Below are 25,910 nucleotides of genomic sequence, written 5' to 3'. Positions count from 1 at the left end.
CACATTTAAAAAATATTTTATTATGGTGCTTTCAATTTTCGGTTTTCAGTTCTTAATAAAATAAACTTTATCTAAACACACACTCCCATTTCACACGCAAAAAAAGTGTGAACCATAGACGCCGTTAATCTCGGCAGTCATTATTAGTAGCAGCTATCTCCATGAATAGCTCTCAGATAAAAACACCGGGATTGACGTTGAAGATCAAAATTTTAGTGAACTCATTCAATGAAGGTTGTGTTAGTTAAGTAAGACCGTTTTTCTCAGAAGTTTCTAACGTCTTGAAACATCACACGTGGCTCGATTTCTGACTCTATCTGATTTTTTACAGCGATTGGAAGTTGGAACCTAAAATTGTTCTTATTTCAACGGCTTTTTTTTGGGTGCATCCAACGACTTTTTGGTCATCAATTTGCAATTTTTTGCATTCATATGTCCGCTGTTTTTGTAGCTATGGATATATGTCTTTGTTTTAAACGTTTTTCATGCCCTTTACTTTTTCTTTTCTTTTTTTCTTCTTGATACTTTTCTCTATGTTCTTTTTTTCATATAATTTTAGAATTTGGCCTAAATTATCAAAGATTTAGCTTACATCCAATACTTTTTTAACTAGAATCTCATTTTATTTTAATGAAAAATTGTCACATCACCCACTAACTAAATAAAATGTAAAGATTAAACTCGCTACCACTTATCATTGTATATTTAAAACAAAAGAGATATTCAATTTTAAAAATATTTATAGTAAGTCAAACCTAATTATCAAATATAGTTTCTAATCATATTGCAATTTCATATGCAATATAAATCAAGTTTGGGCTCTTAAGCTTGATTTATTTTGCTTTTTATAATTTGAATTTCTTTTTTTTATTCATCATTTTTAGATTATACAATGTAGGGAATTTTCCTCTTTCATCGTTACTACCACTTGTGACAAAAAGGATACATTAATGTCAATCAAATATCTAAAATTGACAACCTAATTACGTATATTAATATATATGACTTTGAAATTGTTTGTATTAGCTGTATATAAAAGCGACAGAATATAAATATGGATCATGCTAACGAGTGTCCTTAGGGCACTCATTAATAATTCATTTTAAAAAAGTTTTGATACCACTTTTATAGAAAATGAAAAAAACTGTCAAAGTATTAATTACTTTTTTTTCATTTTTCATAAAAATATTTTTTAAATAGATTATTAACGAGTGCCCTTAGCATTTTCCTATAAATATATACCGTGAGTTAAAAGTTAAAACAGTCCAAATACAATTTAATTTGTTGAACGAGTCTCAACTTTCTAGTTTCTACGGCATTGATAGGACTTCTTGGACGTCTAACTAGAAAGGATTGGTTTCAAAAATGACGTATAGCTTATCATTGATTTTTAAAAATAAAAACAAAAACAAAAACAAAAACAAAAAAAAAAAAAAATTAAAGGTGGTAGTGGATGGCGCTTTAAACAACGATCGAGATATTTTTTTTTTTATTATTTTATAATTCATTAAATGAAAACATAATGATCATATTCTCGAAAAGAAATTGTGGGACATTTTAGCTATAGACCCATAAAATCTTCGGGACCACCACAGCTGTTGAATATACATATGAACGTAAAAAAAAAAGTAAAGGGTTTCACACTAAAATGTCTTACTTATTATTATTAGTCTTTAAAACTTGAAATATAAAAAAAATATTTTTCTGCAACGAGAAAAGTAAAAAATGGGACCCAACTACACCCGCGTTTCAATCTGGCACTCACCATGATGGGCACCTTATTTGACTTTCGCCTAACAGTTCAACCGACCTCCAAAGTCCTCTCTCTCTCTCTCTCTCTCTGTGTTTTGCTTTATCAGCTGAAACTCTTTCACAATAATCCTCAGTCGCTCATTTCTATGCGTAAACCTTTGTACACAATTCAGTTTATTTCTCTTATCTGCAAAAGCTTCTTCTAAGCCCCCCACTAACCATGGCTGGGGCTTGGACTCCCACAACAACAATGACTTGTTGTACATATTGTTATAGCATAGTACTACTAATGGTTTTGTTGAGTTCGTGGAGTTGTTGTGACGGGTTGGGAACATTCGGGTACGGACTCCACCACAGGTTTTCGGATCCAGTGAAGGGAATTCTGGGTGTTGATGGGCTTCCAGAGAAAGGTAGCGTAGATTACTATGTCGCTATGGCCCACAGAGATCGCATCATCCGTGGCCGCCACCTCGCCTCCATCAACGACCAGTCGCCTCTCGCTTTCTCCGGTGGAAACGACACTTACCGCCTTGATCTTTTGGGATTGTATGATCCTTATTCCATTCCTCAAATAATCATTCAAATATATGTTTTTAGTTAATATATATATATAAATTTTTTTTTGTGTGTGTTTTAGTGAGCTTTTGATATTTAGTGAGCTTTTGATATGATATTTTTTGGTTTCTATTTTATTTTTTTATGGGAGATATTTTTTGGTTTCTGATAAAGAGAGAGAGTTGTTTTTTAGTGGCCAATTGTATTATTGTAAGTAAAAGTTATAACTTTTTTGTGGTCTTCTTTCTCTCTCTCTCTCTCTTCTTTTCTTTTTTTCTTTTTTTTAGCTTTGATATCAATGATATGATAAAAAAAGATCATCAAACATTATAATCCCATGTTTTACAGCTAAACGTGTATTTTCTGGCATTTCTTTCTTAATCATTAGACTGGAAAAAATAGGTCTCCCGGCCTATCCAAAGAGACCCCAAATGAGAAATATATATTTTTTATTATTATTTTAAAATTTTCTTGGTGACCAATCTGTTTCGTTTCAATTAGGTCAGGTGTACTGAATTTATTATTTTATTTGGTTTAATTTTTTTTTTCTATGTTTGTTGATGTTTCAGTTTGCATTATGCTAATGTTTCTTTGGGGAATCCGAGTTTATCATTCTTGGTGGCGTTAGACACAGGCAGTGATTTGTTCTGGTTACCATGTGATTGTCAAGAAAATGGTTGCGTAAAGGCTTTACAGACATCAAATAGAACGGTAAGTTACTTTTTTTACTTTGAATTTTTGGTTTCTTTGTTATTCTTTTTAAGCAAATGTTAACCAGCACGGGTGGGGGTGGGGGTGGGGGTGTGGTGCTGGTTAAGGATGTACTTTTTATTTAAAAAGCTGCAAAAAGTTATAAAAATGAAAATGTGTAAAAAATAGTATAAACCTGCAAAAAGTTACAAAAGAGGACAAAAAAAATATATAAAAAAAAAAAGTAAAAATAAATTTGGCATATGGGTTCCTTTTTCTTCCTTTGCTATTGCAGTCATATATGCTTAAAAACTAGTTAGAAAATTGGCTTGAATCGAGTGCATCAATTGCACATAAATTTGGCATCATATAGGAATATAACCCAACTTATTAAAAGATGAATCTGTCTTATATGGCTAGGAAAGTCTCAGTCAACTTGGATTGTAGACTTTTTTTTCTTTTCTTTTTCTAACTATGGAATTCTACTTGAAAGGTACTATAGGCAAATAGAATAGTACTCATATGAATGAGTAAAGCATGGGAGGTATTTGATGTTTGACAAGTTGAACTGCTATCCACGCTAGCATTAAATATGCATGTCCTCTTTGCTAACATTGTCAAGAAAGCGTGTCTTTAGCTCGTCCTCAAATTTTGTGTAATTTAACCTAAGAACCTACTTTTTATATATATATATATATATATATAATCATTTTTCAAAAAATACCGCATCAAATTTTTTATTCTTAAAATATTAATTTTTTTTAAAAAAAAATTTAATTATGTTTCTCTCTTCATATATCCATCATCCATTCTCTTCCTTCCTTCTCAAGAAATGCAAAGAATGAAAGAAAAATACAAATACAACGCAACAGTGTAAATTTACACAGTTATTTTAGTTAAAATGGAAAATGGAGCACAGATGCATAGCTTTACACAGACAGATCTAGGTGATTTTTAAGGTTGACAAGCCAAAATTTTGCATGAACTAAGAAAATTTACACCACAAATACCGATCTCCAAGCCAATCCACAGAGAGAGAGAGAGAGAGAGAGACCAATAAACAAAGAAGTAGAAGTTGCTACAATAACCTCTACCGGTAAGAGTTTAGCAAGATTGTAAATTGTTTTAGGTATAGCAAACCGGATATAGCATTTTTTTGTTGTTTGGGTAAAATAGAATTTCTGGAGTTTTACAAACCTGGATGCTAATGCTCTAATAACACACCTATTTTCTCTACATGGCGTAAACAGTTTCTCAATATTGCCAACTTTGGTTTCCTCTTAATCTAGTATATATATTAGAAGCAGCTTTGTTATGTGAGGTGTAGAGTGGCAAAATGTGAGAGTGAGAAAATTACTTGATACGGGCTATGTGGAGGAGGCTGTGCAGCAATTCAAGAGAAGAGAAAACTTCTCTTTGTTTTAGGTGCAGCCCCAAACTTTGTATTTAAGAGAGAGAACTTTGTATTTGTGTGAGAGTAATTTGGGTGTATTATGGTTTGAGTTTTGTGATAATGCCTCTACACCATTTTGAATTCTCTAAATTTGTTAATAAAATTTTTTCTTGTTGCCGTCTATGGATGTAGGACAAAAGTCAAACCATGTAAATCCCAAGTGTTTTTTCTTGTTTTGTGTTTGTGTCTAGTTTTCTTTCTAGTCCTCTTTGTTTCCTATTATTTGTCTTGGATATATTTCTAAAGCCTACATTCCACTATCAACCTTGTGTGGGAATGTTATCTAAAAATCCTTTCTTACAACAAATTGGTAATAGAGATTCCACTGCTACAACAAATTGGTAACAACGCTTCTACTTTTACAACAAATTGATATCAGACCCAAGCTTCATTACCTAGGCAGTTGAATTTTTTCTTCAAATCCAAGGTTCACTACCTATGCATATATATTTGTTCTTCAGAGTCAAAGTTCATTGCCTAGGTATTTGGATTTGTTCTTCAAAGTCAAGGTTCACTACCTAGGCATTTGAATTTTTTCTCTTGGAGATTTTGTTGATTGGTTTGTGGATCTAAGTACTAGGGAGAAGATGTCAAAGAAGGATTGGGTAAAGATAAATAGACAAGCTCGTAGCACCATCCGTTTGTGTTTGATCAAGTTTTAATATTGATTGGACTTGATTAATATGCATAATGCATTGTGTTTGAGCGTTTTTGGGTGCATTTAGCTCTTGTTGGCGTATTTGGAGTTTGATTGGAGTTATATGCATTTTGTACATTTGGTTGGGCTATAATTCAATTTGTCACTATCTTTGGGTGGATTTGGAGCCCATTGGCGTACTTGGAAGTAGTTTGAGGTGATTTACACTTTGGCATTTTGGTTGGGCTTAGTGTTTGAGTTGGCCCTTGAAGCATTTGTGGCTTAAGATAGTCTCTCCAAGATGAAGAGGAATTTGATTAAATTTGGTGGTTTATAAATCTCTTCAACGTGGAGAATTTTTGTAGAGCTTGACTCAATTTGTGATTATTCTTATTTGGATTTAGGAGAAATTCCTAATTTTGACTTGGTTTGGAAGATTGTTTGGTGGAATTTAAGTTAAGGTGGGGATTTGTTAGATGTTGACTCATATTCCTATTTTGACTTGATTTGGGGTTGCAATTTGAGATAGCCCCTTAGGACTTTGATGGAGGTGATGGAGGAGTTTCGTTTGTGAAGCTTGATACAATTGTCAGCATGGAGATTTGCTAGAATATGGCTTGCAAGTGCGCATAGATTGGCATAACAGAGGGATATAATCCAAATTAGAGATGACTTTGTCTTATACGGCAAAGAAACCTTTCTCAGCCAACTTGGATTGTAGCCTACTTATTTTGACTGTGGATTTCTACTTGAAAAAGTACTATAAGCCAAATAGTACTTATATATGAATTCTATAGGCAGGGAAGAGTAAGCAAGGCAGGTATTTGATGGTTGACATGTTGACTTGGTTATACACGCTTGCATCAAATGCATGTCTTTTTGCATGCATTGTCAAGTAAGCGTGACTTTAGTTCTTTGAATATCATGCCTGTCTTCTCTACGTGGTGTATACAGTTTCTCAATATTGCCAACTTTGGTTTCCTCTTGATATAGTATATATATTAAATGCAGTTTGTTATGTGAGGTGTAGAGCAGCAAAATGTGATAGTAAGAGACCTCTTTGAAGGGGGCTGTGTGAGGAAGGTTGTGCAGCAATTCCAGAGAAGAGAAAATTTCTCTTTGTTTTAGGTGCAGCCCCTAGCTTCGTTATGAGAAAGTAATTTGGGTGTATTGGGGTTTTGGTTTTGTGATAGTTTTTTTACACTATTTTGTATTCTCTAATTTTATTAGTGAAATTTCTTCTTGTCACTGTCCATGGACATAGGCCAAAAGCCAAACCACGTCTCCTTAGTGTTATCTCGTGTGTTGGGGTTAATTTTTCTTTCTAGTTCTCTTTGTTTCCTATAATTTGGTTTGAAGATCTTTCTAAATCCATACTCCACAATCAATCTTGTGCGTGAATACTATCTAAAGGCCCTTTCGTACAACAAAATTGGTAATAGAACTTCCTCAATTGGAACAATTTGGTATCAGCACTTCCGCCCTTACAACTTTCATCTAGATTTTCCAAATGATTTACAACTAAAATGAGAGTTTGTAGGTAAAGGGGAAATGAATTGAAATGTCCAATTAATTAGTAACCAAAAATGTCTCAAGTTGTGGCATGGCCTCCTGGTGGTAGTGCCCATCATTTTATTTACCACACCCAGAAAATATTTTACCGTTGTAAGGGCTATATGAGATAAGGAAATGTATATATATTGACTGAAATTATAATCTGATTTACAGGATCATAATTTTAGATTGGACTTATGTTGTCTGTGTATTTGGTTGTTTGTTGAGAGGTGTTGAAAGAAGCTTTGTTCAAGTCCTGAATTCGTTGACAATTACTTACTTAATCCTTTTTATCAAGCAGGTAATAAACCTTAACATCTACAGTCCTAATAAATCATCGACAAGTGGAATAATTCCTTGCAACAGCACTTCCTGCAAAAAAAGTCACTGCTCTTCAGCAAGTCCTAATTGTCCTTACAAAGTCGAGTATCTTTCTAGTAACACTTCGTCTACTGGGATCTTAGTGGAGGATCTTTTGCACTTAATTCGAGATGATGATCAATCAAAAGCTGTTGATGCTAATATTACTTTTGGGTAGGTTATTTTTTATTGCTTTGCTACCAAAAACTTTGGGAGAAATAATATTTTCTAGTGACCATTAAACTTATGTTAAGTTTCAAGGGATATCAATTTCTATAGACCTGGATGAAAATTAAAAATTGTTTGTTAAAGTGAAAATTTTGGAATTGCTGATATTTTGGCAAATGTACATCACTTGGTAATGAATCTGCAGTTTGGTATGGCTTTTTCCTCCTCAAGTAGGATTAATTATTTATGAGGTATCTGATATCAGAAACTATTAGAGGAGTAAGTAATTTTGTGTCACTGATGGGCTATAACATACTTTCTTATTCATTGAAGTTGCTTTTTGGTCAGACCCATTCAGCAAATTTTTGTTTATTGATGTGACTTCTGAACTAAGCTTGTAATTTTGTTGCAGTTGTGGTCAACTTCAGACTGGTACTTTTTTGGAGGGTGCAGCACCAAATGGTCTTTTTGGGCTCGGTATGAATAATATATCTGTTCCTAGCACCTTAGCAAGATTAGGGCTAGCTTCAAATTCTTTTTCCATGTGTTTTGGACCTGGTGGGATTGGGAGAATAAAGTTTGGAGATAATGGCAGCTCAGACCAAAGAAAAACGCCATTCAATATTATGTCAACACAGTAAGTTGTCACTTCTCAATATTGCAAAAGCTGATGGCAAAGTAATTTAGTTTGGCAAGAAACTATCTTTGACCTGAATCTCATGCTACTTACACTGATTTTGCCCTTGGAACTTGTTACCAGTCCAACTTACAACATCAGCATCACTCAAACAACTGTGGGAAAAAATGTTTCTGCACTGGAGTTCAGTGCAATCTTTGACTCAGGAACATCATTTACAAGCCTAAAAGACCCAGCTTATACATTTATTTCTGAGAGTGTAAGTGATTTAAATGTTGTGTTTCCTGATACTATTGGGATTCCATTTTATAATGTACAAGTTTATATGATTTATGTTATTTTGCAGTTGAACTCCCAGGTCCCAGAAAGGCGGCATCCATCTGATTCCCAGATTCCTTTTGAATACTGTTATGACTTAAGGTCATCTATATCTGGAGAAAAACCCATTCCTGTTTTGTATTAGTTTTCTCCTTTCAACTATGAAGTACTGACTTCCACTTTATATGCAGTGTAAATCAAACCAGTTATGTAATCCCTGATATAAATCTGACAATGAAGGGTGGAGACCAATATTCTCTCACTGATCCAACCGCAGTGATACAAACTGCTCAGGTGTGGTCTAACTCTATACTTCCTTACTATCCTATTCCTGCTTGAGTTAAACTAAATAATTTGATGATGTGGTCTTCAGGGTGGATACATGTATTGTCTGGCTCTTCTCAAAAGTGAAGATATAAACATCATAGGACGTGAGTATTTATATATAATTAACTACCCTTATTTTAAAACCTGTTCATATTGATGAAGTTGCAATTTCATGTTTTTTGCTTTCAAATTTTCACTTTGTGCACTCATTCCTTTCTAAGGAGACTATCAGAAAAAACTATGCAGTTTTGTTTAAATATTTATTTGCCTCTTTTGGAGAAAAAGATTACATAATGTCTGGATTGATGGAAGTGGTTTCTTGGGATGGGGGAAGAGGAAGGGGTAATTGCAGCTTTTGGGGTGAATAGATCAGATATTCAATTTTCAGTCAATGTTTGTACAATTATAACTTAACAAACTAGAATTTTAATCAAAACTTAGGTACAATTGCGTAGTTGTTGTACATTAGGTTCTCCAAATAAATTCAAACACATGGTTGAATTGACCAATGAAGCATAAACAATATTTTCTTTTCCAAGGACAAATTTAATGCAACTATGTATTTGATTTTTAATTGGGAACCTATTGCATTGTACCTATGTTTTTACCCAAAACTCATTTTGCCAAGAAGCCTGTTCAGTAGTCTCTAATTTGGAGATTATAAAGTTTGTACTGTATGACATTATCAAGGAGGAGTTCAAATAATAGGAAGCTGGTCATGGTTGGCTGCACTCTACCTTTTAAATCAGATATTAAAATTTGCATGAGAAACAACATACACAACCTCCATTTAATCACTGCGTCATTGAACAATCCAGTCTTGCCTAGTGAGATTTTGGGAAAATCATCACCTTGAGTTTTTTGTCTCCTCATATCAATCAAAGCAATTATGCATCCAAACATGTTTGAACTGAGAAATTGCAACTTACAATATGAATTTCTTTATTTTCATCCAGAGAACTTCATGACTGGTTATAACATAGTTTTTGATCGCGAGAAGGTTGTATTGGGTTGGAAGACATCTAACTGTGAGTATAGTTTAAACTTTTTCTTTAGATTGAATTTCAATGTACAATCTTTCCTTCTATTGGTGAATTCATTAAGTGACTATAATAAAAACTTTGTCACCAGGTTCTGATGATGAGAATTTCAGCACTCTACCTATCAGCCCATCACACTCTCCTGCTCACTCCCCTGCTCACTCTCCTGCTCACTCCCCTGCTGTCTCCCCTGCTGCTGTCAATCCAGAAGCCACATCAAATAGTGGAACCAATTCTGATCCACCTGTGTCACCACCATCCAGTTATTCACCCAAGTTGAAGCCCTTTCATTACACACTTGCGATGCTTCTTCTTTCATTTCTTGCCATTGTTTGATTATTCTTTTTTAAGTGCTGAGCCTTTCTTGGTCTTTGAATCATTTATACGGATATGCATTGTATTTCTGGTCATTACAGAACAGATTGGAAGCTTATTGGCTTCCTATTTTTGTAGGTGTTAGTAGCATTAGTTTGAACATGAGGTTTGTAAATAATATATATTTTTTAAATTTATAAGCAGAAACCATTGGTATAGAGTTTCTATATTTTATGTTTAAATTTTGAGAATTTTCAGCAAAGCAATTCATTCCATTTTTTTGGGCCAAAGCAATCGGAAATTCTCAGCAATGCAAGGTCATTCTTTGATAAAACGATGGTCGTTAGGCAGAGAAATAACCGGTAAAATACTAAAAAATATGTACTCCAACACACACATACACACACACACACAAAGTTATACAAAAAATAATTTTTTGTTTCATATTTATTATTTATATTAAACATTAAAATTTTCATTTTTTTATATCTTAAATTTTTTTATCAATTAAGATTGTTATCTAATTTAAATGATTAGATTTTAAATTCATATATAATATGTATGTGTGTAGGGGGGAAATGATTCAAGTTACGGGGTTAACAGCATATTATAACTATTTTAAATAAAATTTGTGTAGAATCTACACACTTTACAGTAAATTAGATTTTAAATAAAACAAAAATAAAATCCCCATAAAAAAGGTAAAAAATAAAATAAAATCACTTTAAATAGTAGTTATATGAGACAATAAATACAGTTATTATTTTGTTGCTCTCTTTTGGTTTAAGTAAATGAAAGAATATAGGGTAAATTATTCATTTGGTGTCGAATGTTTCAAATATATTAATTTAGTCTCTAACATTTTGATATTGCGTTAAAATAGTTTATGCTGTTAATTAATTGATAGAAAATGTTGAAAGGGGAAAAAAATTCTACCACTTTAGATATCACTTGGGAATCTTTTTTTTTCCAACCTATCAGTTTTTTTCATTTAAGCAAAGCTAGAGGGGTACTATGGAAGTGAGCAACAAGTTTGGGCTTTATTAGAGTTTTGTAAATTACATTGATGCCAATGCACCCAAACTCAAAGAGTCCCAGTTTGAGCTTAAGACCGCAGCTCTCGCTCTATGTATCAATTGATCCAATGCCAGATAAATTGCTTAAAGGTTAACACTTAACAGTGATCCCGACCCTCAGAAAGCCACAAGTCTTGTACTTGGTTTTTTTTTTGGGGGGTGAATTATCGAGCCTGTAATGTTTGGCTTTCAGTTGTTTTATGCAGGCAAAAATATCATTTGGGTCTTTACGTTTCTAGATTATTGTTAATTTGGTTTATGTTATTTTTAACTTACTGTCAATTTTCTTTAATAAGTTGATGATAGGAACCAAATTACTACAAGTTGAACATAACATGGACTAAATTGACTGCCATTAAATTGATAGGAACTCCAAAATGTAGAAACCATAATGATATTTTTGCCTTTTTATAGAGGAGTAAATCCATAAAAGCTGAGTCTATAATACTCTCTACATCTCCCAGTAGGAAAACAAGAAAACTAAAAATTATAAATTTAATAATTAAAAAAAAAAAAAAAAAGCCTCTCTATTCTCCACCAGAAATCTAAAACAGGACAATTTGTGATTTTAGGGATTTTGAGATACCGAAAGTGTTGGTTAACGTGGATTGGTTTTTTTTTTTTTTTTAAATTTAATTATGTGGCATAAAAATTATTTTTTATTTTGATCCTTAGCCATATTAACATTTTTCATTTATCACTTTAATGACATAGACTATTTTGATTCAATACTAAAAAGTTAAAAGACTAAACATACACATTTGAATCGTTATAATCAAATTAACAATGTAAACATAAAAAGGTAATTTACCTAAAGCATTTTTGTTTTTTGCTTATTATTATTATTATTATTATGGGGTCAAAGAATTTGACAACCCTAGCGCACTTTATACTAAGCCCAAGGCCCACATCGAGGAGGAAGAAATGGCCGAGGACGAATGAAGAAAGCCTAAATGGCCCAGAAACATCGCCGAGGACAATCCTGTTCTCAGCTAACCCAGATCCTAGAAGGGAAGAACGGCACGCCATCAACGGCAGCCTCTTAGAGCGTCCTAAGAAAAAGGACAAGTACCATAGGAGCATGGTGTAGGAATAGTTCAAGGAGAAGATGTCACATCTTCATTAAATGCACACAACTAACGTTCTAACCGCATTAATGAGAAAATAACCCAATGAACAGTACGATCTTGGTTGCTACAACTCATAGAAGGTTTGGGAAGGTGGCTGAAGAGACAAGCACTCGAGTAGTGACCTGCATGATCAACAGATGGAGGGCCAAGATTGACTGGAAGGGGATATATAATGTGAGAATTCCTCCAGAAAAAGGGATCGGGAATTAGAAGGAGAACACAGTAGCAATTTGCATGATCTTGGAAACCTTTGTAACCAAGCACTGAAAAAAGAATAAGAACAATAATTTCCTCAGAAGAAATGCCGGAGGACAGAATTGCATACTTTAGCCTACGTCCTTGTAATTCAACCCACTCATAACCATGTCTAGTTGTTGTAACCCTCATTAAGGCCTAGTTCTTAAACTCATTCTCTATAAATTTATTGTACTGGGCAAGTTGGGCCTGAGTCCACTCATCTAACAAAAGAAGTGCTTAAACCCAGTCCCTACAATTATTATTATTATTATTTTAAATGCATAATTAGTTTATTATTTATAATATTTTAAAAAATTATATTAAGATAACATAAATATGCTAATAAATTGAAATATAATAAAAAATAAATAACTTAACGTATATAACCGTATTTCTTTCTCTCTTTTTTCATTCCATTTTTATGTCACGTTTAAAAAAAATTCTAAAAAAATATAAAAAATTGAACCGAGTAAAACGCATAAATATTCTATATTTCATCTCATATATTACCATGGTTCTTCGGACAACATATTGGTAGGTACTAGGTAGTAGACTCTGTTATTGAGAAAAACAAGATGATTTTAGGGATTTTGAGATCCCAAATGTGTTGGTTAATGCAGATCGTTTTTTTTTTTCATTAATCCATGTAGCACTACATACATCCTAAGTGGCATTAAAATCATTTTTTATTTTAACCGTTTGTCATATTAACATTTTTCATTCATCACTTATCGACATAAATGGTCCGTTTGGATTGAACTTATTGTTGCTGAAACTGAAAACTGAAAACTGAAAACACTGTAGCAAAATAATTTTTGAATGTGTGAATAGTACCGTGAGACCCATTTTTAATATTTTTTAGTACGTGAACAGTGCTGTGAACAGTAATAAACAGTGCGTAAACAGTGATTTTTGTCCCCTGCACAGTGAACCCATGTGAGGTTACTGTTCACGCGCAAGGAAAAAAAAAAATGGAAAACGTGAAATGCAGAAACGCTAGACGCAAACTCAGTTCCCAAACGCTCACAAACTATTTTGACACAATACCAAAATGTTTAAGACTTTCACATCAAAAAAAAAAAAAAGTTTAAGACTAAACTAACACATTTAAAATGTTTAAATCAAATTGACACATAAAATAAACATCATGGACCAAAAAGTAATTTACCCAACAAACATGGCTAAAATTGGGGTAAATATATACTAAATATTTTAAATGCTTAATTAGTGTAGGGTCACGATTTGGGGCCCAAACCCAAGAAGTATGAGGTCTTGGTCCAAAGAGGCCCAAAAACAATGAATTTGTAGAGAGTGGGTTACAGAACTGGGACTTAGCAAAATGGACAGTTGTTAAGGTTGGGCTACGCAATAGCTAGACACAAGTAACTTCTGTTAATGTCCATGTATTCTCAGTCCGAGGAAATGAGATGGATATTTACTTGTTCTTACTCTTAGTCTTTAGTTCTTTTTCTGTTTTTCTTCCTTTTTTTCGTCCCCCTTCCTTATGAGGGCTCCCTTTCTTATATAGTCTCCTTGAAGCCATCTTGGCCTTACACTTGTCAATTATCTAGACCCTTACTTGAGTGCTTGTCCCATCGGACACCACATCCATCTTTCTGTGAGTTGTGGTAGCCAAGGTGGCAGTGTTCACAGGTCTTCTCCACATTAATGCGGCCAGAAAAGTAACTGTAATGCATTTAATGTGGCAGCTGCTGCCTCTCTTTGGACATCTTACGTTTCCTTCTTTGCCACGGGTTTGTAGAGCTCATCCTTGTTGCTAATGTCCATTGGGGGGGTCCTTTTGGTAGGCGAAGTGCATGTTTGAGTTATACTTGTCACTTCTGAGGAGACATTTCTCCTCGGACTGCCCTTTAGACGTCTTCTGGCCCACGAGAACTGGGTTGGGAGCCCTTTTGGCACCCATGTCCTCTCCTCGGACATGGTTGATCTCTCTATATGGGGCCAAGGCCTATTGTGTAATTTTGGGTCTTTGTTCCTACAATTAGTTTATTATAATATTTTATAAATTGTATTAAGAAGATAACATAAATATGCTACCAAATTGGAATATAATAAAAGAAGTAACTTAATATATATAACCATTCTTTTAGTATTGAATATACGCTACTAGCACAAGAGTAAAAAGTACTTACTGCCATACAATAAAACAGCTAAAAACAAGGCAATACCAAATTACCAATATGGCATATCAACCGTACGAACCTTTTACAATTACTGCATTGTTCTCTCTTTATTCTCTGATATTCCACTCGCAAAATACTCACTAATATCAAAATTTGCCATGGGCCTGTGGCATTGGCTATAAATATCATCCAAAGGTCCCAAATGCGAACTAAACCCTACGACCACAATTAAATCCCATAACTGTCATACACTAGAGGATCACAAAAATCCCAATCACACCACCACCATCCAAATAAATAAATAAATATAAATTGTATGTCAAAGTATAATCTACCAAAAACCTTCAGTCTTTGCGACTTGTCCCAATCTGACTTCCTTAATTGCAGCTTCCAACCCCCACAATCTATTGCTTGTTCTGCTGCCTCTGTTTCACCTGCCGAGCATAAGCTACACTCCTGCAACACCAAAACTCCAAATTTTAGCTTCTTTCTTTATTTTTATAACTTTAGCGCCAAACTAAAGCCAACCTAGTTATGAAACAAGCAGCATATAGGGAAAAAAATTTGCAATATTTTGGAAGAATATTGGAACAAATAATGCCAAATAGATTCTTAAATTAGTTCGTAATTTGGAATATCAAGATCATGCTTTTCATGTATATAAATATAAGTCACCTTTACACGCGTAAAGCGAATATAAAACATAAAGAGTTATTAGAAAAAAGAATTTGTGTACACAATTATTGAATTCTACCTAACAAAGAAGAGTCACAGAGACCCTGAGAGGAGTGCTTGATCGAGTGCTTGTAAATTTAAGTCAATCCGGTAGTTTAATTTCCAGCAACAACTTTCGTTATCAAGCGTTCAAACTTCGAAGTCCAAGTTAAAACTTCAGGCAAATACTAATAAAACTTTAAGCAAAAGAAAATGTCCCATTTCACACGCAAAAAAAGTGTGAACCATACACGCCATTAATGTGAGCAGTCATTATTAGTAGTAGCTATCTCCAGGATTAGCTCTCAGATAAGATTGCCTTGGCCCCTCGAAAATTAATGACACCGAGATTGACATTGAAGATCAAAATTTTAATGAACTCATTCAATGAAAGTATTGTCGTAGTTAAGATCGTTTTTCTCATCAGAAGCTTCTAACGTCTTGACACATCACACGTGGCTCGATTTCTGACCCTATCTGATTTTGTTACAGCGATTGGTACCTAAAATTATTCTTATTTCAACGGCTTTTTTTTTTGGTGCATCCAACGACTCTTTGGTCATCGATTTGAAATTTTTTGCATTCATATGTCCGTTGTTTTTGTTGCTATGGATATATATGACTTTGTCTTAAACGTTTTTCATGCCCTTTACTTCTTTTTTTCTTCTTGATTCTCTTCTTTATGCTCTTGTTTTTTCATATAATTTCAGTTTGGTCTAAACTGCCAAATATGCCTTCTATAACCATGTCCCAATTTCACATGCGATATAAATCAAGTTTGGGTTCTCAAGCTTGATTTATTTTGCTTTTTATAATTTGAATTTTTTTTTATTCATCATTTTTAGATTATACAATGTATGGAACTTCCCTCTTTCATCATTACTTCCACTACTTGTGACAAAAAGGATATATTAATGTCAATCAATCAAATATCTAACATTGACAACATAGCCATATATATATATATATATATATATATATATTTATATATATGACTTAGACACGGTTTGTAATAGCGGTATTTAAAAGCAGCAGAATTTAAATATATACCTTACAGGAAATTAAGGAATGTGTTTAAAACAGTCCAAACTTTCTAAGGGATTGGTAGGACTTCTTGGATGTTTAATGTAGGGACACGATTTTAGTGGCCCAATCCTCGTTGGTCAAGTCTTGGTCCAAAAGGTCCCACACAATGAATTTTTGTAAAGTATGGACTAAAGAACTTGGTTTCAATTAGCTTAAACGGTTTGTTGCATGGGCCCAGAGGATATAGAAACAAGAACAAAAGGAGATAGCAGTGAAGAGAGATCCTTCTCAAATGATAAGGTCTCAAACTTGATTAATGGGCACAGATTCATGCAAATAAAATTTCTCTACCGTGTTCTCTCCTCCCCTTTTTTCCCTTTTTTCGTCCCCTTCTCTTGGGGGACTTTTACATATTATATAGACCCTCTCCTATCATCTGGGCTTTACACTTGTTGATCATCCAAACCCCTACTTGAGCACCTGTCCCATCAGACACCCTTATCAGTTCTTTGTGAGTTGCAGTGGTCAAGGTAGCACTGTTCAAGGGTCTTCTCTTTATTAATGCGGCCAGGAGAATAGTTGTGGTGCATTTAATGTAGTGGTGACAGCCTTTGCTGAGATATTTTGGATTTCCTTTCTTTTTACGTACTTGGAGGGAGGACTACAGTAGCTGGGATGTACCTTTGACCCGGATTTTGGAATGTCCGAAGAGGAATTACTCTTCGGACATGTTCTCTTTACCCCAGTGGGCCTAAGTAAGGATTCTAGGCCACGATGTCTCCTCGGATGGACTGGTCCTAGGACAGGCCTAGGGCCCAGCCAACCTATTGTTCTGGGCCGGTCCCCACACATTTAACTAGAAGGCATTGGTTTCAAAAATGATGTAGACCTTATCATTGATTTTTTAAAATAAAGTAAAAAAATAAAAACAAAAAAAATTAAAGATGGTAGTAATTAGTGCTTTAAACAACCTGATTGAGATTTTTTTTTTTTTTTATATAATTCATTAAATGAAAACATAATTCATATATTCTCAAAAAGAAATTGTGGGACATTTTAGACCTATAAATTGTCAAGACAACCCTAGATGCTGAATATATATGAAAGTAAAAAAAGTAAGGACAAAATTTAGTTAAAAAATTTGTCATAGTCTAGATTACAATTTTACTCAATATCTTTTTACTAGAAGTGAATTTTGATAAATTCATCATTAGAATACATTTTCTTCTTATATTCTTTATACTTTTTAAATTTTTAGAAATTTAAAAATCAATAACTATATTATTAATAAATTACTTAAATTGTAAATTTTTGTAATTTAAAATTATGTATAAAATATAATTTTTAAATTGTAAATTTTTGTAGTTTAAAATTATGTATAAAATATAATCTTATAAATCATGCGGTAAATAATATTTTATTGATCTAAAATTTGACTTTCAAAATTTAATCTAATTAAAATATATAACAATGTTTTTTCTATTGATTAAGTTCGTAGTCTTCGTATCAAAAAAAAAAAAAAAAAAAAGTTCGTAGTCTTTGTAGCTATCTAAACTTTGTGCAAAAATGAAAGGGATTCACACTCACCAAGATGGGCAGCGTATTTGACTTTTCGCAATGATGGGCAGCGTATTTGACTTTCGTCTAAGAGGTTCAACCGACCTCCTAAGTCCAATCTCTCTCTCTCTCTCTCTCTCTCTCTCTCTCTGTTTTGCTTAATCAACTGAAACTCTTTGACAATAATCCTCTCATTCGTTCATTTTGATGCGTAAACCTTTGTACACAAGTCAAGTTTATTTTCTCTCTGCAAAAGCTCCTAAGTCCCCACTAACCATGGCTCGGGCTTGGACTACCACGACAACTATGACTTGTTGTACATATTATTATTGTATCATAATACTACTAATGGTTTTGTTGAGCTCGTGGAGGAGCTGTGACGGGTTGGGAACATTCGGGTACGGACTCCACCACAGGTTTTCGGATCCAGTGAAGGGAATTCTGGGTGTTGATGAGCTTCCAGAGAAAGGTAGCGCAGATTACTATGTCGCTATGGCCCACAGAGATCGCATCATCCGTGGCCGCCACCTCGCCTCCATCAACGACCAGTCGCCTCTCGCTTTCTCCGGTGGAAACGACACTGTCCTCATTAATTCCTTGGGATTGTATGATCCATATTCTACTCCTCAAATAATCATTCAAATATATGTTTTTAATGCGTGTCTATATATATATATATATATATATATGATTTTTTTTTTATAAATGTTTTTACTGTATATATCTTTGGTGTTTTTTTTTTGTGAGCTTTGATAATGATTGGATATTTTTTGGTTTCTTTTTATTTTCTGATGGGAGATATTATTTGGTTTCTGTATTTTAGTGGCCAACTGTAGTAAAAGTTATAAACTTTTTTTGTGATTATATTTATATATATATAATCCTATGTTTTACAGCTAAACTCTGGCAATTCTTTCTTATTCATCATTAGGCTGGAAAAGACTGGTCTCCCAGCCTATCCAAAGAGACCCCCCCCAAATGAGAAATATTTATTATTATTATTTTAAACTTTTCTTGGTGCCAAACTGTTTGGTATCAATTAGGTTAGGTGTACTGACTTTATTATTTTATTTGGTTTTTTTTTTTTTTTCTATGTTTGTTGATGTTTCAGTTTGCATTATGCTAATGTTTCTTTGGGGAATCCAAGTTTATCATTCTTGGTGGCGTTAGACACAGGCAGTGATTTGTTCTGGATACCATGTGATTGTCAGAAAAATGGTTGCGTAAAGGCCTTACAGTCATCATCTGGAGTGGTATGTTACTTTCTTTTACTTTGAATTTTTGGTTTCTTTGTTATTAGTTTTATTACTTCCATTTGATACGGCTATATGGGTTCCTTTTTCTTCCTTTGCTATTGCAGTCATATATGCTTAAAAACTAGTTAGAAAATTGGCTTGAATCGAGTGCATCAATTGCACATAGATTTGGCATCAAATAGGAATATAACCCAACTTATTAAAAGATGAATCTGTCTTATATGGCTAGGAAGTCAACTTGGATTGTAGCCTTTTTTTTTTTCTTTTTCTTTTTTAACTATGGAATTCAACTTGAAAAAGTATAGGCAAATAGAATTGTACTCATATGAATGAGTAAGGCAAGGCAGGTATAACTTTTTTTTTTTTTTTTTTTTTTTTTTTTTTTTTTTATGAAAACAAGTCTGATATTTGATGTTTGACTGGTTGAATTGTTATTTACTCTAGCATTAAATATGCATGTCCTTTTTGCGAATATTGTCAAGAAAGCGTTACTTTAGCTCTCTAAGATAAGTGAATTCCCATGCAAATTTTTGTGTGTAATTTAGCCTAAGAACCTACTTTTATATATATATATATATATATGCTGCATCAAATTTTCTATTCCTAAAATTTCAATTTTTTGATTTTTTAATTATGTTTCTCTCTTCACACATCACAACTACTATCCATTCTCTTCATTCATTTTCAAGAAACACAAAGAATGAATGAAAAATGAAAATACACAGCTACAATAACTATGTAAATTTATATGATTACTTTAGTTAAAGTGAAAAACGAAGCATAGATACATAACTTTACACAGTCAAATTTGGGTGATTTTTAAGTTTGACAAACCAAAATTGTGCATGAACTAAAAATATTTACACCACAAACGCAGATCTCCAAGCCAAATCCAAGAGAGAGACCAATAAAAAAAAAATTAGAAATTAAAAAAATAAATAAATAAATAGATGTTGCTACAGTAAACTCTACAAGTAAGATGTAAGGACTCGATTTGTAGCAACCCCAAAATGGTATTGGGTTCGCACGTAAAAAGACTCAAACAATATAATTTGTAGAGCGTGGGTTTGAAAGGCTAGGCCTTGGTCACCGAACGGTAGTTGGTCATGGTTTCCATAGTGATTTGCACAAGGATGAACCTGACGTGTTTAATAAGAATCTATTCCGGTATGTCATGAGTGGCTCCGGTCCTTAGACCTCATCCAAGGAGCTTTTTGTTCTTATTATTCTCTCCTGTTTAGGACTCCATCGTCTAGGAGCCCCGCTTTTTTTGGTGCATAGGTCTTCACGTTATATAGCCCCTCTCGGTTGATCTTGACCTTCCACTTGTTGATCCGGCAGGTCCCTATTCAACTACATGTCCCATCAGCCGCCTCCCCCTGCTTTTTGTTAGTTGCGCTAACCAAAACCACACTGTTCAGGCGTCTTTTCTCATTAATATGGCTAAGACGTTTGTGGGCGCATTCAATGCAGAAGAGACGTATTTACCTTGAACCACCTCCATTCTGTACCCCCATGTGGGGCCCATTCTACTCGTTTCTTTTTTTGGGGCCTTTTGGAGGCTGCCTTTGATGACATGTCGCTCTTCCCTTTGAAGTCTTGGGATGCCGAGGATAGGGTCATCCTCAGCTGTGTCTTTAGACCATTCGGTCTTTCCCTACTCGTCCTCGGCAACTACCCTCCTCGGCACGGGCCCTGGGCCCTAGTGGAAAGTGGGCCGGGTCGTAAGTTCTCTGGCCCCACATAAGATTTTAGCAAGATTGTAAATCGTTTTATGTATAGCAACCCGGATGTAGCATGTTTTTTGTCGTTTGGGTAAAATAGCATTTCCAAAGTTTTACAATCCCGGATGCTAATGTTTGTCACCATCTTTGGGTGGATTTGGAGCCTGTTGGCATATTTGGAAGTGGTTTGAGGTGATTTACACTTTGGTATTTTGGTTGGGCTTAGGCATTTGTGACTTAAGAGAAGTCTCTGCAAGGTGAAGAGGAATTTGATTAAATTTGGTGGTTTGCAAATCTCTCCAACGTGGAGAATTGATGTAGAGCTTGATGCAATTTGTGATTATTCTTATTTGGATTTAGGAGAAATTCCTAATTTTGACATGGTTTCAAAGAGTAGGTGGAATTTAAGTTAAAGTGGGGATTTGTTAGATGTTGATTCATATTAAGGTGGGGATTTGTTTTGACTTGATTTGGGTTTGCAATTTGAGATAGCCCCTTAGGATTTTGATGGAGGTGATGGAGGAGTTTCATTTGTGAAGCTTGATACAACTCAAGTCAGGATGGAGATTTGCTAGAAAATGGCTTGCAAGTGCGCATATATTGGCATAACACAGGGATATAATCCAAATTAGAGATCACTTTGTCTTATACGGCAAGGAAACCTTTCTCAGTCGACTTGGATTGTAGCCTTCTTATTTTGACTAAGGATTTCTACTTGAAAAAGTACTATAAGCAAGGAAGGTATTTGATGGTTGACATGTTGACTTGGTTATTCACGCTTGCATCAAATGCATGTCTTTTTGCATACATTGTCAAGCAAGCGTGACTTTAGTTCTTTGAATATCATGCCTGTCTTCTCTACGTGGTGTATACAGTTTCTCAATATTGCCAACTTTGTTTTCCTCTTGATATAGTATATATATTAAATGCAGTTCGTTATGTGAGGAGTAGAGCAGCAAAATGTGATAGTAAGAGACCTCTTTGAAGGGGGCTGTGTGGGGAAGGTTGTGCAGCAATTCCAGAGAAGAGAAAATTTCTCTTTGTTTTAGGTGCAGCCCCTAGCTTTGTATTTGAGAGAGAAAACTTTGTATTTGTATGAGAAAGTAATTTGGGTGTATTGGGGTTTTGGTTTTGTGATAGTTCTTTTACACTATTTTGTATTCTCTAAATTTATTAGTGAAATTTCTTCTTGTCACTGTCCATGGACATAGGCCAAAAGCCAAACCATGTCCCCTTAGTGTTCTCTCTTGTGTGTTTGGGTCTATTTTTCTTTCTAGTTCTCTCTGTTTCCAATAATTTGCTTTGAAGATCTTTCTAAATCCATACTCCACAATCAATCTTGTGTGTGAATACTATCTAAAGGCCCTTTCCTACAACAAAATTGGTAATAGAACTTCCTCAATTAGAACAATTTGGTATCAGCGCTTCCACCCTTACAACTTTCATCTAAATTTTCCAAGTGATATACAACTAAAATGAGAGTTTTTAGATAAAGGGGAAATGAAATTAAATGTCCAATTGATTAGTAACTAAAAATGTGGCATGGGCTCCTGGTGGTAGCGCCCATCATTTTATTTACCACACCCAGAAAATATTTTACCGTTGTCAGGGCTATATGAGATAAGGAAAGGTATATTTATTGGCTGAAATTATAATCTGATTTACAGGATCGGAATTTTAGATTGGACTTATGTTGTCCGTGTATATGATTGTTTGTTGAGCGGTGGTGAAAGAAGCTTTGTTCAAGTCCTGAATTCCTTGACAATTACTTACTTAATCCTTTTTATCAAGCAGGTAGTAAACCTTAACATCTACAGTCCTAATAATTCATCGACAAGTGGAGTAATTCCTTGCAACAGCACCTTCTGCAAACAAAGTCAATGCTCTTCAGCAAGTGCAAATTGTGGTTATAAAGTCGCGTATCTTTCTAATAACACTTCATCTACTGGGATCTTTGTGGAGGATCTTTTGCACTTAATTAGAGATGATGATCAATCACAAGCTGTTGATGCTAAGATTACTTTTGGGTAGGTTATTTTTTATTGCTTTGCTACCAAAAACTTTGGTAGAAATAATATTTTCTAGCGAACATTATATTTATGTTAAGTTTCAAGTGATATCAATTTCTATAGACCTGGATGAAAATTAAAAATTGTTTGTTAAAGTGAAAATTTTGGAATTGCTGATATTTTGGCAAATGTACATCACTTGGTAATGAATCTGCTGTTTGGTATGGCTTTTTCCTCCTCAAGTAGGATTAATTATTTATGAGGTATCATGATATCAGAAACTATTAGAGGAGTAAGTAATTTTCTGTGTCACTGATGAGCTAACATACTCTCTTATTCATTAAAGTTGCTTCTTGGTGTTTTTGCTTGTTGGTCAGATCCATTCAGCAAATTTTTGTTTATTTGTGTGACTTCCGAACTAAGCTTGTAATTTTGTTGCAGTTGTGGTCAACTTCAAACTGGTACTTTTTTGGAGGGTGCAGCACCAAATGGTCTTTTTGGGCTCGGTATGGACAATATATCTGTTCCTAGCACCTTAGCAAGATTAGGGCTAGCTTCAAATTCTTTTTCCATGTGTTTTGGACCTGATGGGATTGGGAGAATAAAGTTCGGAGATAATGGCAGATCAGACCAAAGAAAAACGCCATTCAATATTAGGTCAACACAGTAAGTTGTCACTTCTCAATATTGCAAAAGCTGATGGCAAAGTAATTTAGTTTAGCAAGAAACTATCTTTGACCTGAATCTCATGCTACTTACACTGATTCTGCCTTGGAACTTGTTACCAGTCCAACTTACAACATCAGCATTACTAAAACAACTGTGGGAAAAAATGTTTCTGCACTGGAGTTCAGTGCAATCTTTGACTCAGGAACATCATTTACAAGCCTAAAAGACCCAGCTTATACATTTATTTCAGAGAGTGTAAGTAATTTAAATGTTGTGTTTCCTGATACTACTGGGATTCCATTTTATAATTTACAAGTTTATATGATTTATGTTATTTTGCAGTTGAACTCCCAGGTCCCAGAAAGGCGGCATCCATCTGATTCCCAGATTCCTTTTGAATACTGTTATGACTTCAGGTCATCTACATCTGGAGAAAAACCCATTCCTGTTTTGTATTAGTTTTCTCCTTTCAACTATGAAGTACTGACTTCCACTTTATATGCAGTGTAAATCAAACCAGTTATGTAATCCCTGATATAAATCTGACAATGAAGGGTGGAGACCAATATTCTCTCACTGATCCAACAGCAGTGATACAAACTACTCAGGTATGGTCTAACTCTATACTTCTTTACTATCCTATTCCTGCTTGAGTAAACTAAATAATTTGATGATGCGGTCTGCAGGGTGGATACATGTATTGTCTGGCTCTTCTCAAAAGTGAAGATATAAACATCATAGGACGTGAGTATTTATTTATAATTAACTATCCTTATTTTAAAACCTGTTCATATTGATGAAGTAGCATTTTCATGTTTGCCGCTTTCAAATTTTCACTTTGTGTGTTCATTCCTTTCTAAGGAGACTATCAAAAAAAAAAAAAAACTATGCAGTTTTGCTTAAATATTTATTTGCCTCTTTTGGAGAAAAAGATTACATAATGTCTGGATTGATGGAAGTGGTCTCTTGGGATGGGGGAAGAGGAAGGGGTAATTGCAGCTTTTGGGGTGAATAGATCAGATATTCAATTTTCAGTCAATGTGTGTACAATTATAACTTAACAAACTAGAATTTTATTCAAAATTTAGGTACACTTGCGTAGTTGTTGTACATTAGGTTCCCCAAATAAATTCAAACACATGGTTGTATTGACCAATGAAGCATAAACGATGTTTTCTTTTCCAAGGACAAATTTAATGCAACTATGTATTTGATTTTTAATCGGGAACCTATTGCATTGTGCCTATGTTTTTACCTAAAACTCGTTATGCTAGAAGCCAGTTCAGTAATCTCTAATTTGGAGATTATAAAGTTTGTACTGTATCAAATTATCAAGGAGGAGTTCAAATAATAGGAAGCTGGTCATGGTTGGCTGCACTTTACCTTTTAAATCAGATATTAAAATTTGCATGAGAAACAACATACACAGCCTCCATTTAATCACTGCGTCATCGAACAAGCCAGTCTTGCCTAGTGAGATTTTGGGAAAATCATCACCTTGAGTTTTTTGTCTCCTCATATCAATCAAAGCAATTATGCATCCAAACATGTTTGAACTGAGGAATTGCAACTTACAATATGAATTTCTTTATTTTCATCCAGAGAACTTCATGACTGGTTATAACATAGTTTTTGATCGCGAGAAGAATGTATTGGGTTGGAAGGCATCTAACTGTGAGTATAGTTTGATCTTTTTCTTTAGATTGAATTTCAATGTACAATCTTTTCTTCTCTTGGTGAATTCATTAAGTGGCTATAATAAAAACTTGGTGTCACCAGGTTATGATGAAGAGAATTTGAGCACTCTACCTATCAGCCCATCACACTCTCCAGCTCACTCCCCTGCTGCTGTCAATCCAGAAGCCACAGAAAATAGTGGAACCAATTCTGATCCAACTGTGTCACCACCATCCAGTTATTCACCCAAGTTGAAGCCTTTTCATTACACACTTGCGATGCTTCTTCTTTCATTTCTTGCCATTGTTTGATTATTCTTTTTTAAGTGCTGAGCCTTTCTTGGTCTTTGAATCTTTTATACGGATATGCATTGTATTTCTGGTCATTACAGAACAGATTGGAAACTTATTGGCTTCCTATTTTTGTTGGTGTTAGTAGCATTAGTTTGAACATGAGGTTTGTAAATAATTTTTATTTATTTATAAGCAGAAACCATTGGTATAGAGTTTCTATATTTCATGTTTAAATTTTGAGAATTTTCAGCAATGCAATTTATTCCATTTGTTTGGGCCAAAACAATCAGAAATTTCAGCGGTGCAGGGCCATTCTTTGTTAAACGATGGTCATTAGGCAGAGAAATAGCTAGTAGAATACTAAAAAATATGTGCTCCCAACACACACACGCATGATATATTCTGAAGTTTGGAGGGAGAGGGGAGTAGCGGGGATTAAAAAATGTAAAATCATTTTAAACAGTTATATGAGACAATAAATACTGTTATTATTTTGCTGCTTTTTTTTTTGGGTTAAGTAAATGAAAGAATATAGGGTAAATTATCTTTTTGATGTCGAATGTTTCAAATATGTTAATTTAGTCTCTAACAT

At 34.1% G+C, this 25,910-nt stretch overlaps 2 protein-coding genes across 2 annotated transcripts; both read left to right on the top strand.

Moving 5' to 3' along the window:
* Positions 1 to 1,785: 1,785 nt before the first annotated feature.
* LOC115995041 (aspartyl protease family protein 1-like) lies at positions 1,786 to 10,031 on the top strand. Its single transcript, XM_031119451.1, has 10 exons — positions 1,786 to 2,298; positions 2,877 to 3,018; positions 6,943 to 7,175; positions 7,582 to 7,806; positions 7,930 to 8,065; positions 8,153 to 8,226; positions 8,316 to 8,418; positions 8,498 to 8,555; positions 9,408 to 9,479; positions 9,583 to 10,031. The coding sequence occupies exons 1-10, from the start codon at positions 1,973 to 1,975 to the stop codon at positions 9,825 to 9,827; spliced, it is 1,614 nt and encodes a 537-aa protein (XP_030975311.1). The 5' UTR covers positions 1,786 to 1,972; the 3' UTR covers positions 9,828 to 10,031.
* Positions 10,032 to 17,805: 7,774 nt separating this feature from the next.
* Positions 17,806 to 25,523, top strand: LOC115995040 (aspartyl protease family protein 1-like). Its single transcript, XM_031119450.1, has 10 exons — positions 17,806 to 18,295; positions 18,802 to 18,943; positions 22,465 to 22,697; positions 23,121 to 23,345; positions 23,468 to 23,603; positions 23,691 to 23,764; positions 23,854 to 23,956; positions 24,035 to 24,092; positions 24,951 to 25,022; positions 25,128 to 25,523. The coding sequence occupies exons 1-10, from the start codon at positions 17,898 to 17,900 to the stop codon at positions 25,334 to 25,336; spliced, it is 1,650 nt and encodes a 549-aa protein (XP_030975310.1). The 5' UTR covers positions 17,806 to 17,897; the 3' UTR covers positions 25,337 to 25,523.
* Positions 25,524 to 25,910: the final 387 nt, after the last annotated feature.

Source organism: Quercus lobata, chromosome 6 (genome assembly GCF_001633185.2).
Source record: "Quercus lobata isolate SW786 chromosome 6, ValleyOak3.0 Primary Assembly, whole genome shotgun sequence".
Lineage (NCBI taxonomy): Eukaryota > Viridiplantae > Streptophyta > Magnoliopsida > Fagales > Fagaceae > Quercus > Quercus lobata.
This window is presented reverse-complemented; position numbering and strand designations above follow the sequence as displayed.